Raw genomic sequence first — 17,168 nt, forward strand, 5'->3', positions numbered from 1 at the left:
CCGCAGCTTTAGATGTATGTATGTTCAGTTCAGCCTTAATTCTAAGTTAGTGCATGGACCCTGTATGTATTATAGGGTTCCTTATCAGCATACTTTAGAAGTTTGACCTCCCTCCTACCAGTCCCCTGCCATAGATATCTGTGTGTGAGCCAATCAGTGTCTCCCCCCCAAATTCTGTGAATCAACAGCCTTCCCAGCTGTGTCCATGACGATGATCATTTAGCCAGTTGTCAGGGAGACAGTATCATTCTTCTGCTGAGACTAAGCAAGGGGACATAACAAGGACTATGCTCTGTATGCTCACTACCTGAAATAATGATAACAGTGTATTATGGCCAATGCTAAAACATGGGGTTCAGTAGCAGCATTACCCTGGCGATAGACCTTTCAATCTGTTGGTCTGAGGAGAGGTCTTAAAATGGTGTCTGATCTAAGTAACCGGTGGTGAGGAGTTCTGGATCTAACACACTGTTGAGTCAGCCACCTACAACAGTGTAGGATGGGGGAAAAAGGATCACATCAGTCACTAAGAATAGGGGTATGAAACATGTTTATTCAGCACTTTAAAGAGGGGATGCATGATTCTACAAGATGTATCGATATGTAATGTTATAACACTATAACGGGTCCAGGTGCGGTAGAAGCAGTTCCATAGTGTTTTCCTAATAGCTATTTCGGTTCAGATGTCAATGTCTACATTGCTCAACAGATAATTGAGGTGGTTATAAGAATAATTATATATTATTTTAGCTGCAATCTTGTTTTTTTGGGTAAAGGGTTTTTATCTTTAATATTCTTCAAATCAGAGACCTCTGTTCAAATCAAGCATTCTGATGTCAAGGGCTAATACAGAAGCTTTTGAAGCTTTTTTTCCTACAGAAAATTATAGGTGTTATTGCTGGACATCAGTTAAAACATTAAGATTGTTTATCTATAACTTGTAAAAGATAAGCAGTAATTAGCATCAGCTATGGAAGATGAGGAGATCTGACATCACCATATGCACCTTCCCTACTTCACCCAGAAATGAGTTAGTAGAGGGATGAATTAGCATGAAGCATCCTTTGCATAAAAGTAAGGACAGACACAAGCCTCTAGCTTCATCATGTGCTGGAACTCCTAACAGAAGAGGCCAAATGTTTCATTGTAAAAACTTCCATCCATTGCATTGGTCCTTGTTAGTCCTTGAACTTGTCTTATGTGCTTGCTGTGTGGGATAGGTGGTACAGGCGGGCATACAACTAATCTCAATGCTAACTCTGTAGCATCAGGCTGCCATAAGCTTGTCAAACGAGAAGTTCCAGACGATCCTGTGTATGACCCTAAAATCACGGCAACAGACAAAACTGACATCAGTGGTGAGTCTAGCAATACATAGGTGTAGTGAGACAGTTAGTTGTAAGAAAAGTAGTATTTATTTACAGTTTCATTTTACATTCACATATAATTTTATAAAATTTATGAAATAAATACATTTTTGATTCAAGAATATTAATTGATAAGTAATTGTTTTATAGAGAATGTGTTGTATAGAAATGCCATTTCATCCTCACCATAGAGTTAGTTAATTATCTGCTATGTAAAGTGGTAAAGTACCGAAAGTTGTTATTTTCTGCCCCCAGTTCTACCTCTACTTGCATCTTCTTCATATTTAACCACTGATGTCCCTATACTTGTAATATCCCTCATTTATCTACCCTCATATGCCTATTGCAGGAGCCCCACTGCAACATACATGTGCATGCCAGCATTTCTAATGCCTTTTATTTATAGATATCTCGTAGTTTTCTATCGTTTATTTTCATGTAGATTTATTCTATCATATTGTTTAAGAGCAATCATAAAAACACATCCTAATTTTTAGTTGTCATATATTTATTTCCATAAATGCTTTTTTGATGTCCAGAATTATTTGTTCTATTTTTGAATTAAATAAAAAGAATAGTTTTTTCAATTGATTTTGCCCTTGAGCAAGGCAGAAACCTATTATGTTTCTAGGTTTGTCAGCACCATAACTGTAGCTCGTGGTTTCATCAAAGTGGTAAACATCTGGAACCTGCATCACTTCGGGCTTTCCTCCCGCATTAAGCTGACACGCCGTGATATAATTGGAATACTGTTCAAAGCGGTGTTGAACACAAACTATTTGACTCCAGTTTTGATTCCTGCCAAGTAGTCATTTGCCCCCCACAGTGTGGGTGTGGTACTTTCATGACATCATGTACTCATCTCAGTTTGTAGGAACTAGATATCTGTAGGTATCATCACTTGAAAGGTCTTTATATATCAAATAGAACCATTTATCAACAAACTGGAAGTTTGGTTCCGACATATTTTATCATTGTCATGGAAACTTGAAAATTTATGACAAGAATTTAAAGGTAACTTTAATGGTATCTTGTGTATCTGATGTTGAAGACATATTGAGTGGAGTGGGTTTAAAAAACATAAAAAGTTGGTTGAGGCTATTTAAAGAATTTGGTTTACAGTATCTGCCGACCCTAGTTAACTGAAACGTGGTAAACTTATGATCTGAAAGGACAGCTTGGGATTGTAATAGGCCTGTATGGGTTTCACCTAGCGAGTCGCCTTTCTTCATATGGATTGGTTTAATTATATCTTCTATAGCCATACTTCTGTAATTACACTGGAAAATGTGATCAGATATACAAATTCTGCAGTGAAATTATCAACATTCTGTGGTAAAATTACCAAAATTCTGTGGCTTAAATAGAAAATTCTGTGATAAAAACAACTATTTCGCCCTCATATGTATATGTATATAACCTCATTTTTCGAAAACACAATCCAAAACAAAACAATTCGCCAAACTATCATTACAAACAGTTATCATTGGGTAAGACATTCAATTATGCAAACAAATATGCACAGTGTCATCAATATTTTTGTTAGATGTAAACATGCTTTATGTAGTCATGTTACCACAAGAAAATTTAAAAGTGAGAATTGATTATTTCAAAGTTCATTTTATTGTAGGATTCATTTTTTGTTTGCATGAATGTTAAGGCATCATTTGGGAAAAGTTTGATAGAAAAGCTTGAAAATACTAAAAATTAGTTTATTGATTGATAAATAAGGCAAATTCCACAATTTTTCTGCATTTCAACGATGACTTACATTTTCTGCAAATCTGCCTGCGATCACAGAATTCGTATGGGACTGAGATAAGTTCCTGTACATGGTACCAAGTATTGCAACAGACTCGATCAGATAGTCATTATCGATAAGTACTGTTGGTCTTATTGTGTTATAGGTGTCTAATAGCTATGTACACTTCAGATGAAATGCCATTATTGAGTATGTCATTAGCGTAAGCACTGTAATGAGACTGTAACTATTCTTCATTGTCAACAACATCTAATTGGTTTTTAAGGGTTGTGGAAAACACCTATTATGCTAATGCTGCAGAGACATTGCCAGTGTGGTTCTATATACAAGTCTATATTGAGCATTCACATCATTGACATTGTCAATTAATTTGAAATTAATTCAGGTTCATAGTGAAGAAAATCATGGTAAATCAACTAACGTGAATAAGTGCATTTTAAAATATACAATGTTGCTATATTTCAATGGTTATTGAATTAAATCGGACATCCACAAGCTGTTTTAACATCTCCTCATGAACTTGTTAAATACACAGTATTCTCACAGCAACAGGGGTCGATTCAGTCAGTACTTATTGAATTCAGTATTAGTTTTATCAGTTTTAGTTGTTTCATGTGTGATGCCTGTGGTATAGACAGCGGACTGACTGATGGGTTTCCTCAATCACAGGCAGCCTTGCGTACGCCACATGTGTCCAGGAGGCGTCCCAGTCCAGGTTCGTCGTCTACAACACGCAACGGAAAGCCAACAACTGGACGGAATGTCACCAGTTCTGTTTCAACAAAAGCTACTCCTACTTCGTTCTCAATACGGAAAATGACTGCTTCTGTGGCGACGTCAATGTCAACTGCACCTGTGCTTGTGCAAAATCCTACACAACCATACCAGGGGCCAAGGGCATTATGTCCGGTATTAAAGTCAACTATACATCTCCCGTTGTCATCGGAACACCAGTCACCTTGGCTCTGCAGTGGGACGTCAGGTTCGACAGCATGGAGGTGGACTTTGGGGATGGCAGCCATCTTGTGACGACAACGTCAATGTCGCTGGCACATACCTATATGTATCCTGGCAACTTCCGCCTGAAGATGAAACTGTGCTGCTCTGAGTGTGGAAGCTGTGGTGAGGTGGAGACTGGGATGAAGGTCTCCAGCCTGGATGATGAAGGGAGGTTGGTGTGCGATGAATGTGTGAAGCTGTCTGAGAGTGTCTCCATGAATGCCAAGTTTTCCTATGGCTACAACTCTGAGATAGTCTGGAGCAGAACTGCAGAGGAGGATTCCGCTACAGGTGATATAATAGTGCCTTTTAGCACTGTGCTATATAACATGTGTATATCATTTAGTCAGTCAACAATATTTTATTGCACAAATACATTGGAATGCTGGAAATCCTTTGAAGTGAAATTGTCCAGAGTAACAAATCATCTGTAAGGAGTCCAAGTATGTCATCAGCATGGACTGTAAAGAACAATATAGTGGACAAGCTGAATATTCGCGAGGTTGAATCCAGGGGCACAGGCATTACTAAAACACCCAGAACGACATCGCAAACCTGTATGTGCACATGACAACACATGTGTGGGAAAAAGAAATCAAATTTACACTTTTTCCTTTTTATGAAATGTCTACGAAGGACAAACTGAAAAAGAACTCTGAATGTATTAATAGATATACTTTTTTAATCTGGCATAACATAGAACATAAATATTACATACAAAACAGAGTTTTGTTGCTTCATGAAATGTCCAGTACACTTGTGAAATCCCCGGTGATTGATGATGTCATAAACGATGAAACTACGATGAATTTGATGCTAACTCCCTAGAAGTACTAGTTCACAGTACAGTTTATGTGAATAGTGAGCAGGTCATTACAAACTCATTCTAATAACGCCTTTGGAGACTTTTTCTGAGTTCTTATCGTGGTAAGTTTTCATTTTGAGGAAAAAAACTTTAAAACATGTCCATCAAAGCTCTATTAGTTGTACAATTGGTCCCCACCACTCTATGGCTTGTCGTAAGTTGGGCTAAATTAGATCAGCTGATCAGGTGGCCTGTGAAGATCCGGGGTAAAATAGGTCTTCAGCAACCCATGCTTGCTTCAAAAGGCGACTAACGGGATCGGGTGGTCAGGCTCGCTGACTTGATTGATACATGTCATTTTGTCCCAATTGTGTGGATCGATGATCATGATGTTAATCACTGGATTGCCTGGTCCAGACTCAATTACTAACTGACCGCTGCCATACAGCTGGAATATTGCATGTCATCATACCCAGAACAATATCAGCCACAGTAGTTTGTCTGGCCCAGACTTCATTATTTACAGGCTGTTGTGATATAGCAGGAATATGGTGTTTAATAGTATGACGCTAATACATGTGGTGTGGACCACTACAGGTATCTTTGTGTTGTGCTGTAATCCATGCTGTTCCAGCTCACCTGGTTGTTTTAGAGTCGGGGATGTTGGGGTAGCCCCATGGTCATGCCGAAGAGCCAGGTTTGATTCTCCACATGGGTACAATGTGTGAAGCCCATTTCTTGTGTCCCCTGGCACAATATTGCTGACATATTGCTTAAAGCGGTGTAAAACAATACTCACTTACTTCAAGACTGGGATGAAAGAAACTTGTAAATGTAGTTAGTGTGCCAATCTGCTCTAAGTAACACATGTATATTTTGTTGACAGTTTCCCCACCTTGCTTGCTGGGGAGCAAGTACAGTGTTAATGACCATTGCTACATCCTCTACAGCGAAGAAAAGGACTGGAAGTCCGCCAAGACCAACTGCACTGACACCCATGGCGGCTCACTCGCCATAGTTGAGGATAATCAACTTTCACATTTTCTTGTACAGATCATGATAAACCAGTAAGTAGACATCTTGATGGGCATCATCGCAAAGAGGACGGGTATTTACTGCTGAAATATCAATACTATGACACAATAAACTAATTGGGTTTTTTCATCAAACTTTAAAACAAATGCAATGCTTGTGTAATTTTGATATATTTACTTTATTACAAACTGTTCAAGGCATGTGTATTGATGAGTATAGTGGGGTATGGATGTTTCATATACAAGGTATACTGTATATGTCATGGTGTAAAGGAAGAAGGGAACGTCTTTATTGGTATTTGGGTGTTTGGTAGTGAGGTGGTTTCTAATGATTAGCTAATTATGGGCTTACACAGGATTTTCATGATGTGGGATTTTTTCTCGGTTTTATGAAAAGGACTTTGACAGACATTTAAGAAGGTTTGCGAAAAAGGCCAAGGGTTTGCCTTCTCTGTGACACTCACTCGTGTTTAAAATATCTCCTACCCATTACACTGTCTTATGATGAATGACCAAAGAATGTTTCACAAAGTATTAAACTATACTGCTACGATTGATTTAGCTCATACACCTTAACTTACACATGACAGCCCTAGTACTAAGATTGTTTCACATCATATACCTTAACTTACACTTGTGACAACCCTGGCACTAAGATTGCTTTGTATAAAGGGGACATAGTTAGTATATCTATCTGTTTCAGATCTGTTAGTGAGGCTTGGATTGGCCTGAACAAGTCTGCATCGCTAGATAACTACATGTGGACAAACGGCAACCTGTTCCGAGGTTCTACAGATGGGATGAGGATGGAATGTGGCTACCTTTCAGAAGAAGACACTGTTGACACTTATGGGTGTTTAGATGAACACAGCTTCATATGTGAATATACCCCAAACAGTGAGTCCAGTAAACTGGTGTTTGATCACACGGCCCACCTGCCACTAACTAACTCACCATCATCGGTCCACACACATGGGATTGCCATTGTGAATCTGCAGTGCCACATGATTGTACTTAATGAATTTCCCTGTTCAAGTATGCGTTAATTCTGTTGGAATTGGTTAATCATCTTAAACTACTCATGAGTTGCTTGATGTCATCATTAATACTACATGGGTCCTGTATACACTAGCTTCCTGCTTCATTCTGGAATACATTGGCCCTCTTTGCGGATTAGTTGCTGTTTTGAAGCAATGAATCAAGTCATGGCCTGGTTCCAGCAGCAGGGAAACCAGAGAGTGCCCTGACCAGTGAGCTCTCAGATTATGTCGGCAATATTTCTTGTGCCCTAGTCTTGTGGCAGTCTGCTCTACACATTGCTTCAAAGTCTTGCAATGGTAGGTTTGCTCTAAGCTCATGCACAGAAAAGGTCTCATTTGACTAACGTGAGTTATGCCAGGCCTCATATCATTAACTGACTAAACATAGACACATGTTACTACTGCCCTGCAAAGTGGTCCTGTGTACTTATGGCCGCCATCATATTGCTGTGTGATATGGTACAACATGGGTGATGATGGAGGACTGTAGTGTACACAGACCTTGGAAGTATTGATGATGATTGGGTACCTAACTGGAAGTATTTGTGAGTTGCACATGTCAAATTTCAATATGTTTGACTATGTGTGTGCGTATCTGCACATCTAGATTTGATGTGTTCCAGATGTGGTGAGCACAGAGATTCACATCGCTGGTAGTCTGGAGATGGAGGACACGAGTCAGAAAACGGTAGAGCTGACGTCATCTAACGATGCTGCCGTCTCCTCATACAGCCTCATGTACATGCCAGGTCAGTCATTGTCAGACTCCTTGATTCGTTGATAATGGGTAAGGTCAAATAAAACCCTCATTACCAGGTTGATCAGCATCATAACTTATTGGTTTTGCCAAACATCCAGAGCCTACATCACTTTGGGTTGTCCTTTGAATCCATGTGACACACTGTGGTTCAAGTGAGGTGCCATGTACAGCTAATAAACCCATTTCTATGGTTTGTGTAGAAAAGCCTTGTCTCTATTGTTTCAGGTCACTGTTTTGTGTAGTAAAGCCTTGTCTCAATTGTTTCAGGTCACTGGTTTGTGTAGTAAAGCCTTGTCTCAATTGTTTCAGGTCACTCTTTTGTGTAGTAAAGCCTTGTCTCAATTGTTTCAGGTCACTGGTTTGTGTAGTAAAGCCTTGTCTCTATTGTTTCAGGTCACTGTTTTGTGTAGTAAAGCCTTGTCTCAATTGTTTCAGGTCACTGGTTTGTGTAGTAAAGCCTTGTCTCAATTGTTTCAGGTCACTGGTTTGTGTAGTAAAGCCTTGCCCCAATTTTTTCAGGTCACTGTTTTGTGTAGTAAAGCCTTGTCTCAATTGTTTCAGGTCACTGTTTTGTGTAGTAAAGCCTTGTCTCAATTGTTTCAGGTCACTGTTTTTTGTAGTAAAGCCTTGTCTCTATTATTTCAGGTCACTGTTTTGTGTAGTAAAGCCTTGTCTCTATTGTTTCAGGTCACTGTTTTGTGTAGTAAAGCCTTGTCTCAATTGTTTCAGGTCACTGTTTTGTGTAGTAAAGCCTTGTCTCAATTGTTTCAGGTCACTCTTTTGTGTAGTAAAGCCTTGTCTCAATTGTTTCAGGTCACTGGTTTGTGTAGTAAAGCCTTGTCTCTATTGTTTCAGGTCACTGTTTTGTGTAGTAAAGCCTTGTCTCAATTGTTTCAGGTCACTGGTTTGTGTAGTAAAGCCTTGTCTCAATTGTTTCAGGTCACTGTTTTGTGTAGTAAAGCCTTGTCACAATTGTTTCAGGTCACTGTTTTGTGTAGTAAAGCCTTGTCTCAATTGTTTCAGGTCACTGGTTTGTGTAGTAAAGCCTTGTCACAATTGTTTCAGGTCACTGTTTTGTGTAGTAAAGCCTTGTCTCAATTGTTTCAGGTCACTGTTTTGTGTAGTAAAGCCTTGTCTCTATTGTTTCAGGTCACCGTTTTTTGTAGTAAAGCCTTGTCTCTATTGTTTCAGGTCACTGTTTTGTGTAGTAAAGCCTTGTCTCTATTGTTTCAGGTCACTGTTTTGTGTAGTAAAGCCTTGTCTCTATTGTTTCAGGTCACAGTTTTGTGTAGTAAAGCCTTGTCACAATTGTTTCAGGTCACTGGTTTTGTGTAGTAAAGCCTTGTCTCTATTGTTTCAGGTCACTCTTTTGTGTAGTAAAGCCTTGTCTCAATTGTTTCAGGTCACTGGTTTGTGTAGTAAAGCCTTGTCTCAATTGTTTCAGGTCACTGGTTTTGTGTAGTAAAGCCTTGTCTCAATTGTTTCAGGTCACTGTTTTGTGTAGTAAATCCTTGTCTCTATTGTTCCAGGTCACTGTTTTTTGTAGTAAAGCCTTGTCTCTATTGTTTCAGGTCACTGTTTTGTGTAGTAAAGCCTTGTCTCTATTGTTTCAGGTCACTGTTTTGTGTAGTAAAGCCTTGTCTCTATTGTTTCAGGTCACTGTTTTGTGTAGTAAAGCCTTGTCTCAATTGTTTCAGGTCACTGGTTTACTGTGAGTGGCAAAGTTCTATGGTTCACCTTCAGGGCTGAGTCACTTCCAGCAGACACCCTCATCAAGTTGGTCCTCTACCGCCCCAACTGCACATCAGACATTGAAAACCAGCCAGGTGAGTAAAATACCTGGGTTCTGGCTTAATGGTGGGGGTTCTAGGGTGGGGTTGATAGGATGTGTTCTGTCACCAGGGTGGGGTTGATAGGGTGTGTTCTGTCACCAGGGTGGGGTTGATAGGGTGTGTTCTGTCACCAGGGTGGGGTTGATAGGGTGTGTTCTGTCACCAGGGTGGGGTTGATTGTGGGGGTTCTGTCACCAGGGTGGGGTTGATAGGGTGTGTTCTGTCACCAGGGTGGGGTTGATTGTGCGGGTTCTGTCACCAGGGTGGGGTTGATGGTGATTGTTCTGTCACCAGGGTAGGGTTGACAGAACCATCAACCCCAGCCTGTTCTGTCACCAGGGTAGGGTTGATGGCGGGTGTTCTGGTACCAAGGTGGGGTTGATGGTGATTGTTCTGGTACTAAGGTGGGGTTGATGGTGATTGTTCTGGTACTAAGGTGGGGTTGATGGTGATTGTTCTGGTTCCAGGTTGGGGTTGATGGGGTGTGTTCTTGGGGGATTGGGGATGAGGGTGGATGTGCGTACAGGAATGTTACATACATTGCTTCATACACTGATACAAGACTGTTCATGTTTACAGGTTGTGGAGGGAACCAGTTCTATTCCTGTGATAACAAAACCAACGACTGCATCAAACGACCTACTGATTGTTCCAGTGGCAATATGTGCTACCTGTTTGATGAATGTATCACTCCAGGTCAAGCCTGCAGCTGCAGTGGTGCACATGCCAGCAGCATCGTTTGTGGCAACAACCCCATCGTCACCGGCCATACTCCAATGTATACAAGCATAGGCCACACATCAGCACAAATCCCCCAAAAGAGCCCACTCCTTTACAAAGTGAAAGCCAACATTAGAGTTCAACCTGGTGATTTCATGGGTGTTCTGTATCAAGGGGATAGAATTCCCATCAGGTGCATGGAGAACACCACCTCACAGTGGAGGCATCTCCTGTACTCGGTACCAAATGTGACAGGTGCAAATAGTGATATCCCAACCTCCAAAAGTCATCTTGAAGATCAACTGTGCATGATCAATGCCTTCTATTCCAAAACAGAGATGGTGCCACTCCCGTCCGAGTTGGCTTCACTGCCTAAGAGTGGGCTGTACACCTTCAAGTACAGGGTACAAAGCAGTGGCGTAACTAAGACATGCAATGTGACGGCAATCGAAGAAGTCGGACAGATCTTGTGGGTGAATCCACATCTTGTCTCCAGTAACATCCAGGTCGAGCTCAACACCATTGCCACTTTGGTTGCCAAGGTTACCAGTGGGTCCGATCTGATATATGAGTGGACAATCGGGGGCGTGAATGTTACCAATAATATGACCCTGACCGAGAACTGCCCTCTGGGTGTTGACAACACATCTGCGAAGTGTTTAACCAATGATACCTCCCTTGTTAAACCATTCACTTTCATACAACACACATTTACCTCATCAACTGAACTTAGGCTGAAAGTATCAAACAAAGTGAGTTCTAAGGAGCACAAGTATTCGATCACTCTGGGTCCATGTATGCCGATCCAGGGACTCCAGCTTTGTCACGAGAGTTGCCAGACCCCTAGTGGATGTGCAGATCCATGTCAGCCATTGATTGAGTTTGGTGTCCCCACGTTCTTCCCAGTGATGTACACGCAGGGCAGTGCTGACAGCACCTACACCTTCCTTGTGAATGACACGGAGGAGGTCGGGACCACTAACAGCAACCGGTCAATAACATTTACATCTACGGGATTCCATAGGGTTGCGGTCAACATGACATGCGGCACCCATTCCGACACTGCTGAACTGGGTGTCCAAATCAAGCGGGCTGCCAATGTTGCAGATCTGAATGTTTTTGTGCCTCCAGGAGTAGTTATTGGTGAAAAGTTTGTCCTGAGAGTAGCAGGTCACGTAAATAACAGTGCAGACATTGAGATCATTGTTGATTTTGGAGATGGCAAAGAGGAGAAACATGTAACGCTTGTTACTTCTGGCAGCGAGCTAAACCAAAACATAGAGTACACATACAACAAAGAAAAATATTACACAGTACATGTAGTTGTTCGAGATGTGTTCAAGAATGTTTCCAAGGATGCTTCCCTGTATGCCTTGGCAGCAGTGTCTGCAACAGCAAGGGCAGAACCAGAATACGCTAAGGTGGGACAGAATGTAGAGTTCAAGATATGGGTTGTACCTGTGAAGGGATCCGATGTGAAGCTTGACAGCAAGATGTATTACAACTGGAGCTTTCCTGCTGGAGTGGAGAGACGTATTGAGTCGGAAGTGGTCAACAGCACATATAAACATGCCATCAATGTGCCAGGGACCCATAACATCAGTGTGAGTGTCAGCAACTTAGCCAGTACATTTTACACTTACGTCATGGCCCACATTCAAGAGTGTGTCACCGGCCTCAAACTTCAGTACAATGGACCATCCCACATCAACAACACTGTCAACTTCACTGCAACTATACAGGATGGCACAAATGTTCACTACAGCATGGATCCAGATAATGGCTCGGGAAGAATAAACCAGACCAATTCAACATTTCTGATCAACTTCAGCAACCCGGGAATTTACAACACCTCTGTGATAGCATATAATGATCTCACCAACTGTGCCTTGTCAAGGGAGGAACTTACAGCATACATCATCGATGATGAAACATTATTCCTCCTGGACATCCTGCCAGAGAAATGCTTGCCTTCAAAAAGACCTGATGTCCTTGCAGCCGTAGCCATCAACATCAACCCATCTGGACTGAACTATACGTGGGACTTTGGTAATGGATCACACACCAGTGGTGTAGGTTTGCTGAATGTCAGCATTCTCTATAAGGTATATGGCAACTATGAAGTATCAATTTCCTCAAAGACAAAAAGGTTTGTCAAGAATGTGTGCATTCAAGAAGAGATTACCAACTTGACGATAGGTCCTCAAGCAACTATAGGCATCACACCCGGGGAGCCAACAATGGACAATATCACCACATCAGTCAGCACAGGATCAGACATAACTTACGTGTGGACAGTTAACGCAGGTGAAACCGCAATGTGCGATCACTGGTCATGCATCGTTGAGCTTACACACGCAGGGAAATATCCTATCAAAGTCAATGCCTCTAACAATGTGAGTTATGACACAGATAACATAGTTCTAGAGGCCCAGTACAGAGTCATTAACCTAACATTGACATGCTTGTCTTGTGCAATGGTGAAATACCAAAGTACATCCAAAGGTGTTAGGATGAGTGCTGTCGCTGGCAATGCAACTGATGTATCATACAGGTATAATTATGGAGGAGACTGGGTGATGGATGCCACCCACAGATTCAGTAATGTCAGTACATACAGCATCTGTGTCAATGCTTCCAATCTAGTAAGTGATAAAGAGGTGTGTATGGATATCGTCACTGAAGATGAAATTGAATCTTTGACTCTGACCTCGAATGTGTCAACAGCGGAAGGTGACTTCGAAGTGGAGGTTGGTACATATGTGCAGTTCACAGTGAATTACACCAAGGGCACCAATGTGACCTTCACGTGGTCTTGTGGTGATGGTCTTGTCAGGGAAAACGAAGGGCAAGTGTTTGTCTGCCATTTTCAACAGTCGAAGAAACATTCATTTTCTGTTACAGCAGTGAATGTGGTGTCAAGTGGAAATAAATCTTTGAACATTTATGTTCTTCAGGAAATTATAAGCCTGAACATCTCTCAAAATCTGTTTCAAGGACGATATGCTGCCACTAATGAAGGTGCCAACTTCACAGCAAAGAGCAACACTGACCTGAATGTGGCATACCATTGGATGGTGAAGTCATCGGCCGACATCTGTGAAGCTGTTGGAAAATGGATGGAAGGGCACTGCAATGACAAACACTTCACTGAAGCAGGACTCTACAACATCACTCTGTATGCCAACAATTCACTGAATGATTTAGCAACCTATACAGAAATTGAAGTGATGGACAGAATAAAAGGTCTGCAGATCAAGTTTGATGCAAACGCTATAAGTGTGAACACTAGCACTGTCTTTACTGCTCAGGTGACAGATGGTGCAAATCTTGTCTACCACTGGAGAGTCAAGTGTGAGTCAGCTGAAGTAAAAGACATTACCACAGCCACCATGACTCACTTCTTTGACAAACTGGGGACATGTGATATCAGTGTCAATGCCACTTCTAAATTGGAACCCGAGGGTAAAAACAGTGGAAGTATTATCCATGTTGAAGAGATAGTCTCTGATATTAAGATCCAGAGTGCTACACAATATGTAGCTCATGGTTCAGAGGCTGTGTTTGATATTACCCGAAAGTCTGGAAGCAACTTGAGCTTGACCTGGAAACTCTCTGGTCCAGGAACTACTGTGGTCAACCATGAGGTCAGCCTGATTTATAGGTTTGTCCATACAGGAGAGTATACTCTGTCAGTCAATGCATCCAACCGGCTCAACAGTGACACAGACATGATGGTGATCTATGTTGAGGAGAAAGTGTTATCGGTCACCATTACGGTCAACAAGAGCCTCATCAGGACAGCCACGGCAATCTGGTTCCATGCCGGTGCTGCACCTGCAGGAATATATAGGTACAACTGGACCATCAATGAAGAACAGTGCCATACAGATGCAGATACGTTTGACAAGTTTTTCAACAATTCAGGTATTTATGTGGTAAAGGTTTATGTGTACAACAATGTCAGTTTCGCTGTTGATTCTAAGGTGATAACTGTTCAAGAACCAATCTCAGGACTCCGATTTGATAAATGCGAATCCAAAGTGACCGGTGAGGAAACAACGATCACAGCATTGATAACCCATGGAACAGATGTTACATATTCCTGGATCTATTCATCACCTGATGGAAGTAAATCAACTGCACAAGGTAAAGACCTAACCTTAGACTTTGAACATGAGGGATACTATCATATCGAGTTATTTGCTGAAAATAATGTCAGCTCAGAACAAATAAACTGTACAATCAAATCCCAAGGAAAAGTCAACATCACCGACCTGGTTGTAAAATCTGACAACAAGTATAATTTTGTCAACCAGACCATTTACTTTGAGGTCAGGGGTGTGAACCTTTATGATATAAATGTAACCTGGTTGTTCAATGACAGTTATGTAAATAAAACTGTGGACAAGAAGCTCCAATGGAAGTTTCCATCAGCGGGACTGTACATTCTTACTGTCATTGTCAACAATGATGTCAGCCAGAATGAAAAGACACAACAGTTCTACATACATGTCTTGGACTGTGAGCTGCCCAAAGTAACAGTCATCAACACATTGCCGGGCAAGGTTCTTCGGTCGCAGTCCCTTGATCTGGCTGTGGACATAAACTCAAGTAACTGTACAGAGTACCAGTCTCAACATGAGTGGCAGGTGTTCAGAGCTCCCAGCTGCTCTAGCCTGACCGGGAAGATAGACCTAGGCAACACCAACAGTCCTACTCTTCATCTGCAAGCTAGAACATTGCCATCAGGATCTTATTGTGTTGTGTTCAATACCTCGTATCTTGACACATTTGTGTATGAGACTGTGAATGTGAACTTTACAGTAGTGTCATCGGAACTGGTCGCTGTGATTGCGGGTGGCAGTGGACGTGTGGTGTCAAAGAACACAGACTTGAACATCAGCTGCCTGGACTCCTCGGACCCCGACATGGATGCAACAGCCCTCAGTTGTAGCTGGACCTGCATCAGTGTGAGTAAGATGAACTGTACACTTTATAAGTACGTGTGACAGCAGGGGTATGAGTTGAAGGAGTTAAATCCAGGTACCATTTTGACTTTTGGTTTATGTAGTACAGTATGTAATACATCATTCTGTAGCAGGAGCGACTCTCCCCATAACCAATACAAATCAGGATCGCAGTCTTTCCTCTCAAACATCATCCTAGATAGCAGGAGTTGTTGATGTTGCATGAAAATATAAAGCAGCAAGGGAAGCTGGTTTGACATGCTAAAGTTTTACCTAACATAAAATATTACACATGAAAGGATAACCAGTCTGAAGTTTTCCCAAGGAAGGTTTAACCTAGGCCAGGGTCTCCACTGGAAAGATTTCACTGAGGCCGAAGTCTTCCTGTGAAAGGTTTTACCTCAGCCATAGTTCCCCAGTAAAGGCCAAAGCTTTCCTTTGACAGGCTTAACCTAAGAAATCGTTTGTCAGTGAAAGGTTTTTACGTCAGCCATAGTTTCCCTGTGACAGGCTTAATCTAGCCCATAGTTTCCCCGTGACAGGTTTAATCTTGGCCATAGTTTCCCTGTGACAGGTTTAATCTTGGCCATAGTTTCCCTGTGACAGGCTTAATCTAGGCCATAGTTTCCCTGTGACAGGCTTACCGGGTAATCTAGCCCATAGTTTCCCTGTGACAGGTTAAATCTTGGCCATAGTTTCCCTATGACAGGTTTAATCTTGGCCATAGTTTCCCTGTGACAGGCTTAATCTAGCCCATAGTTTCCCTGTGACAGGTTTAATCTTGACCATACCTTCCCTATGACGGGCTTAATCTTGGCCATAGTTTCCCTGTGACAGGTTTAACCTTGGCCATAGTTTCCCTGTGACAGGTTTAATCTAGCCCATAGTTTCCCTGTGACAGGTTTAATCTAGCCAATAGTTTCCCTGTGACATGTTTAATCTTGACCATACCTTCCCTATGACGGGCTTAATCTTGGCCATAGTTTCCCTGTGACAGGTTTAATCTAGCCAATAGTTTCCCTGTGACATGTTTAATCTTGACCATACCTTCCCTATGACAGGTTTAACTTGGCCATAGTTTCCCTGTGACAGGCTTAATCTAGCCCATAATTTCCCTGTGACAGGTTTAATCTAGCCCATAGTTTCCCTGTGACAAGTTTCATCTTGACCATACCTTCCCTGTAACAGGCTTAATCTAGGCCATAGTTTCCCTGTGACAGGCTTACCGGGTAATCTAGCCCATAGTTTCCCTGTGACAGGTTTAATCTTGGCCATAGTTTCCCTATGACAGGTTTAATCTTGGCCATAGTTTCCCTGTGACAGGCTTAATCTAGGCCATAGTTTCCCTGTGACAGGCTTACCGGGTAATCTAGCCCATAGTTTCCCTCTGACAGGTTTTATCTTGGCCATAGTTTCCCTATGACAGGTTTAATCTTGGCCATAGTTTCCCTGTGTCAGGCTTAATCTAGCCCATAGTTTCCCTGTGACAGGCTCATTCTAGCCCATAGTTTCCATGTGACAGTTTTAATCTTGGCCATAGTTTCCCTGTGACAGGCTTAATCTAGCCCATAGTTTCCCTGTGACAGGTTTAATCTTGGCCATAGTTTCCCTGTGACAGGTTTAATCTTGACCATACCTTCCCTATGACTGGTTTAATCTTGGCAATAGTTTCCCTGTGACAGGCTTAATCTAGCCCATAGTTTCCCTATGACAGGTTTAACCTTGGCCATAGTTTCCCTGTGACAGGTTTAATCTAGCCCATAGTTTCCCTGTGACAGGTTTAATCTAGCCCATAGTTTCCCTGTGACAGGTTTAATCTTGGCCATAGTTTCCCTGTGACAGGCTTAATCTAGCCCATAGTTTCCCTGTGACAGGTTTA

The 17,168-nt window shown here is 41.8% G+C and overlaps 1 protein-coding gene across 3 annotated transcripts in view; it reads left to right on the plus strand.

Annotated features, from left to right (window-relative positions):
• LOC124144572 (polycystin-1-like) overlaps positions 1–17,168 on the plus strand; it is a 105,353-nt gene that overhangs the window by 31,134 nt on the left and 57,051 nt on the right. For 2 of the 3 annotated variants that reach the window (XM_046514051.2, XM_046514052.2), the window contains exons 11-17: positions 1,266–1,358; positions 3,799–4,419; positions 5,820–6,000; positions 6,671–6,864; positions 7,631–7,756; positions 9,465–9,593; positions 10,179–15,292. In XM_046514051.2, coding sequence (XP_046370007.2) covers positions 1,266–1,358; positions 3,799–4,419; positions 5,820–6,000; positions 6,671–6,864; positions 7,631–7,756; positions 9,465–9,593; positions 10,179–15,292 — 6,458 coding nt within the window. The remainder of the gene's footprint in view (positions 1–1,265; positions 1,359–3,798; positions 4,420–5,819; positions 6,001–6,670; positions 6,865–7,630; positions 7,757–9,464; positions 9,594–10,178; positions 15,293–17,168) is intronic. The other variant, XM_046514053.2, reaches the window with a different exon arrangement.

The sequence above is a fragment of the Haliotis rufescens genome, unplaced genomic scaffold (genome assembly GCF_023055435.1).
Source record: "Haliotis rufescens isolate VD_foot unplaced genomic scaffold, xgHalRufe1.0.p SCAF_11, whole genome shotgun sequence".
Classification (NCBI taxonomy): Eukaryota; Metazoa; Mollusca; class Gastropoda; order Lepetellida; family Haliotidae; genus Haliotis; species Haliotis rufescens.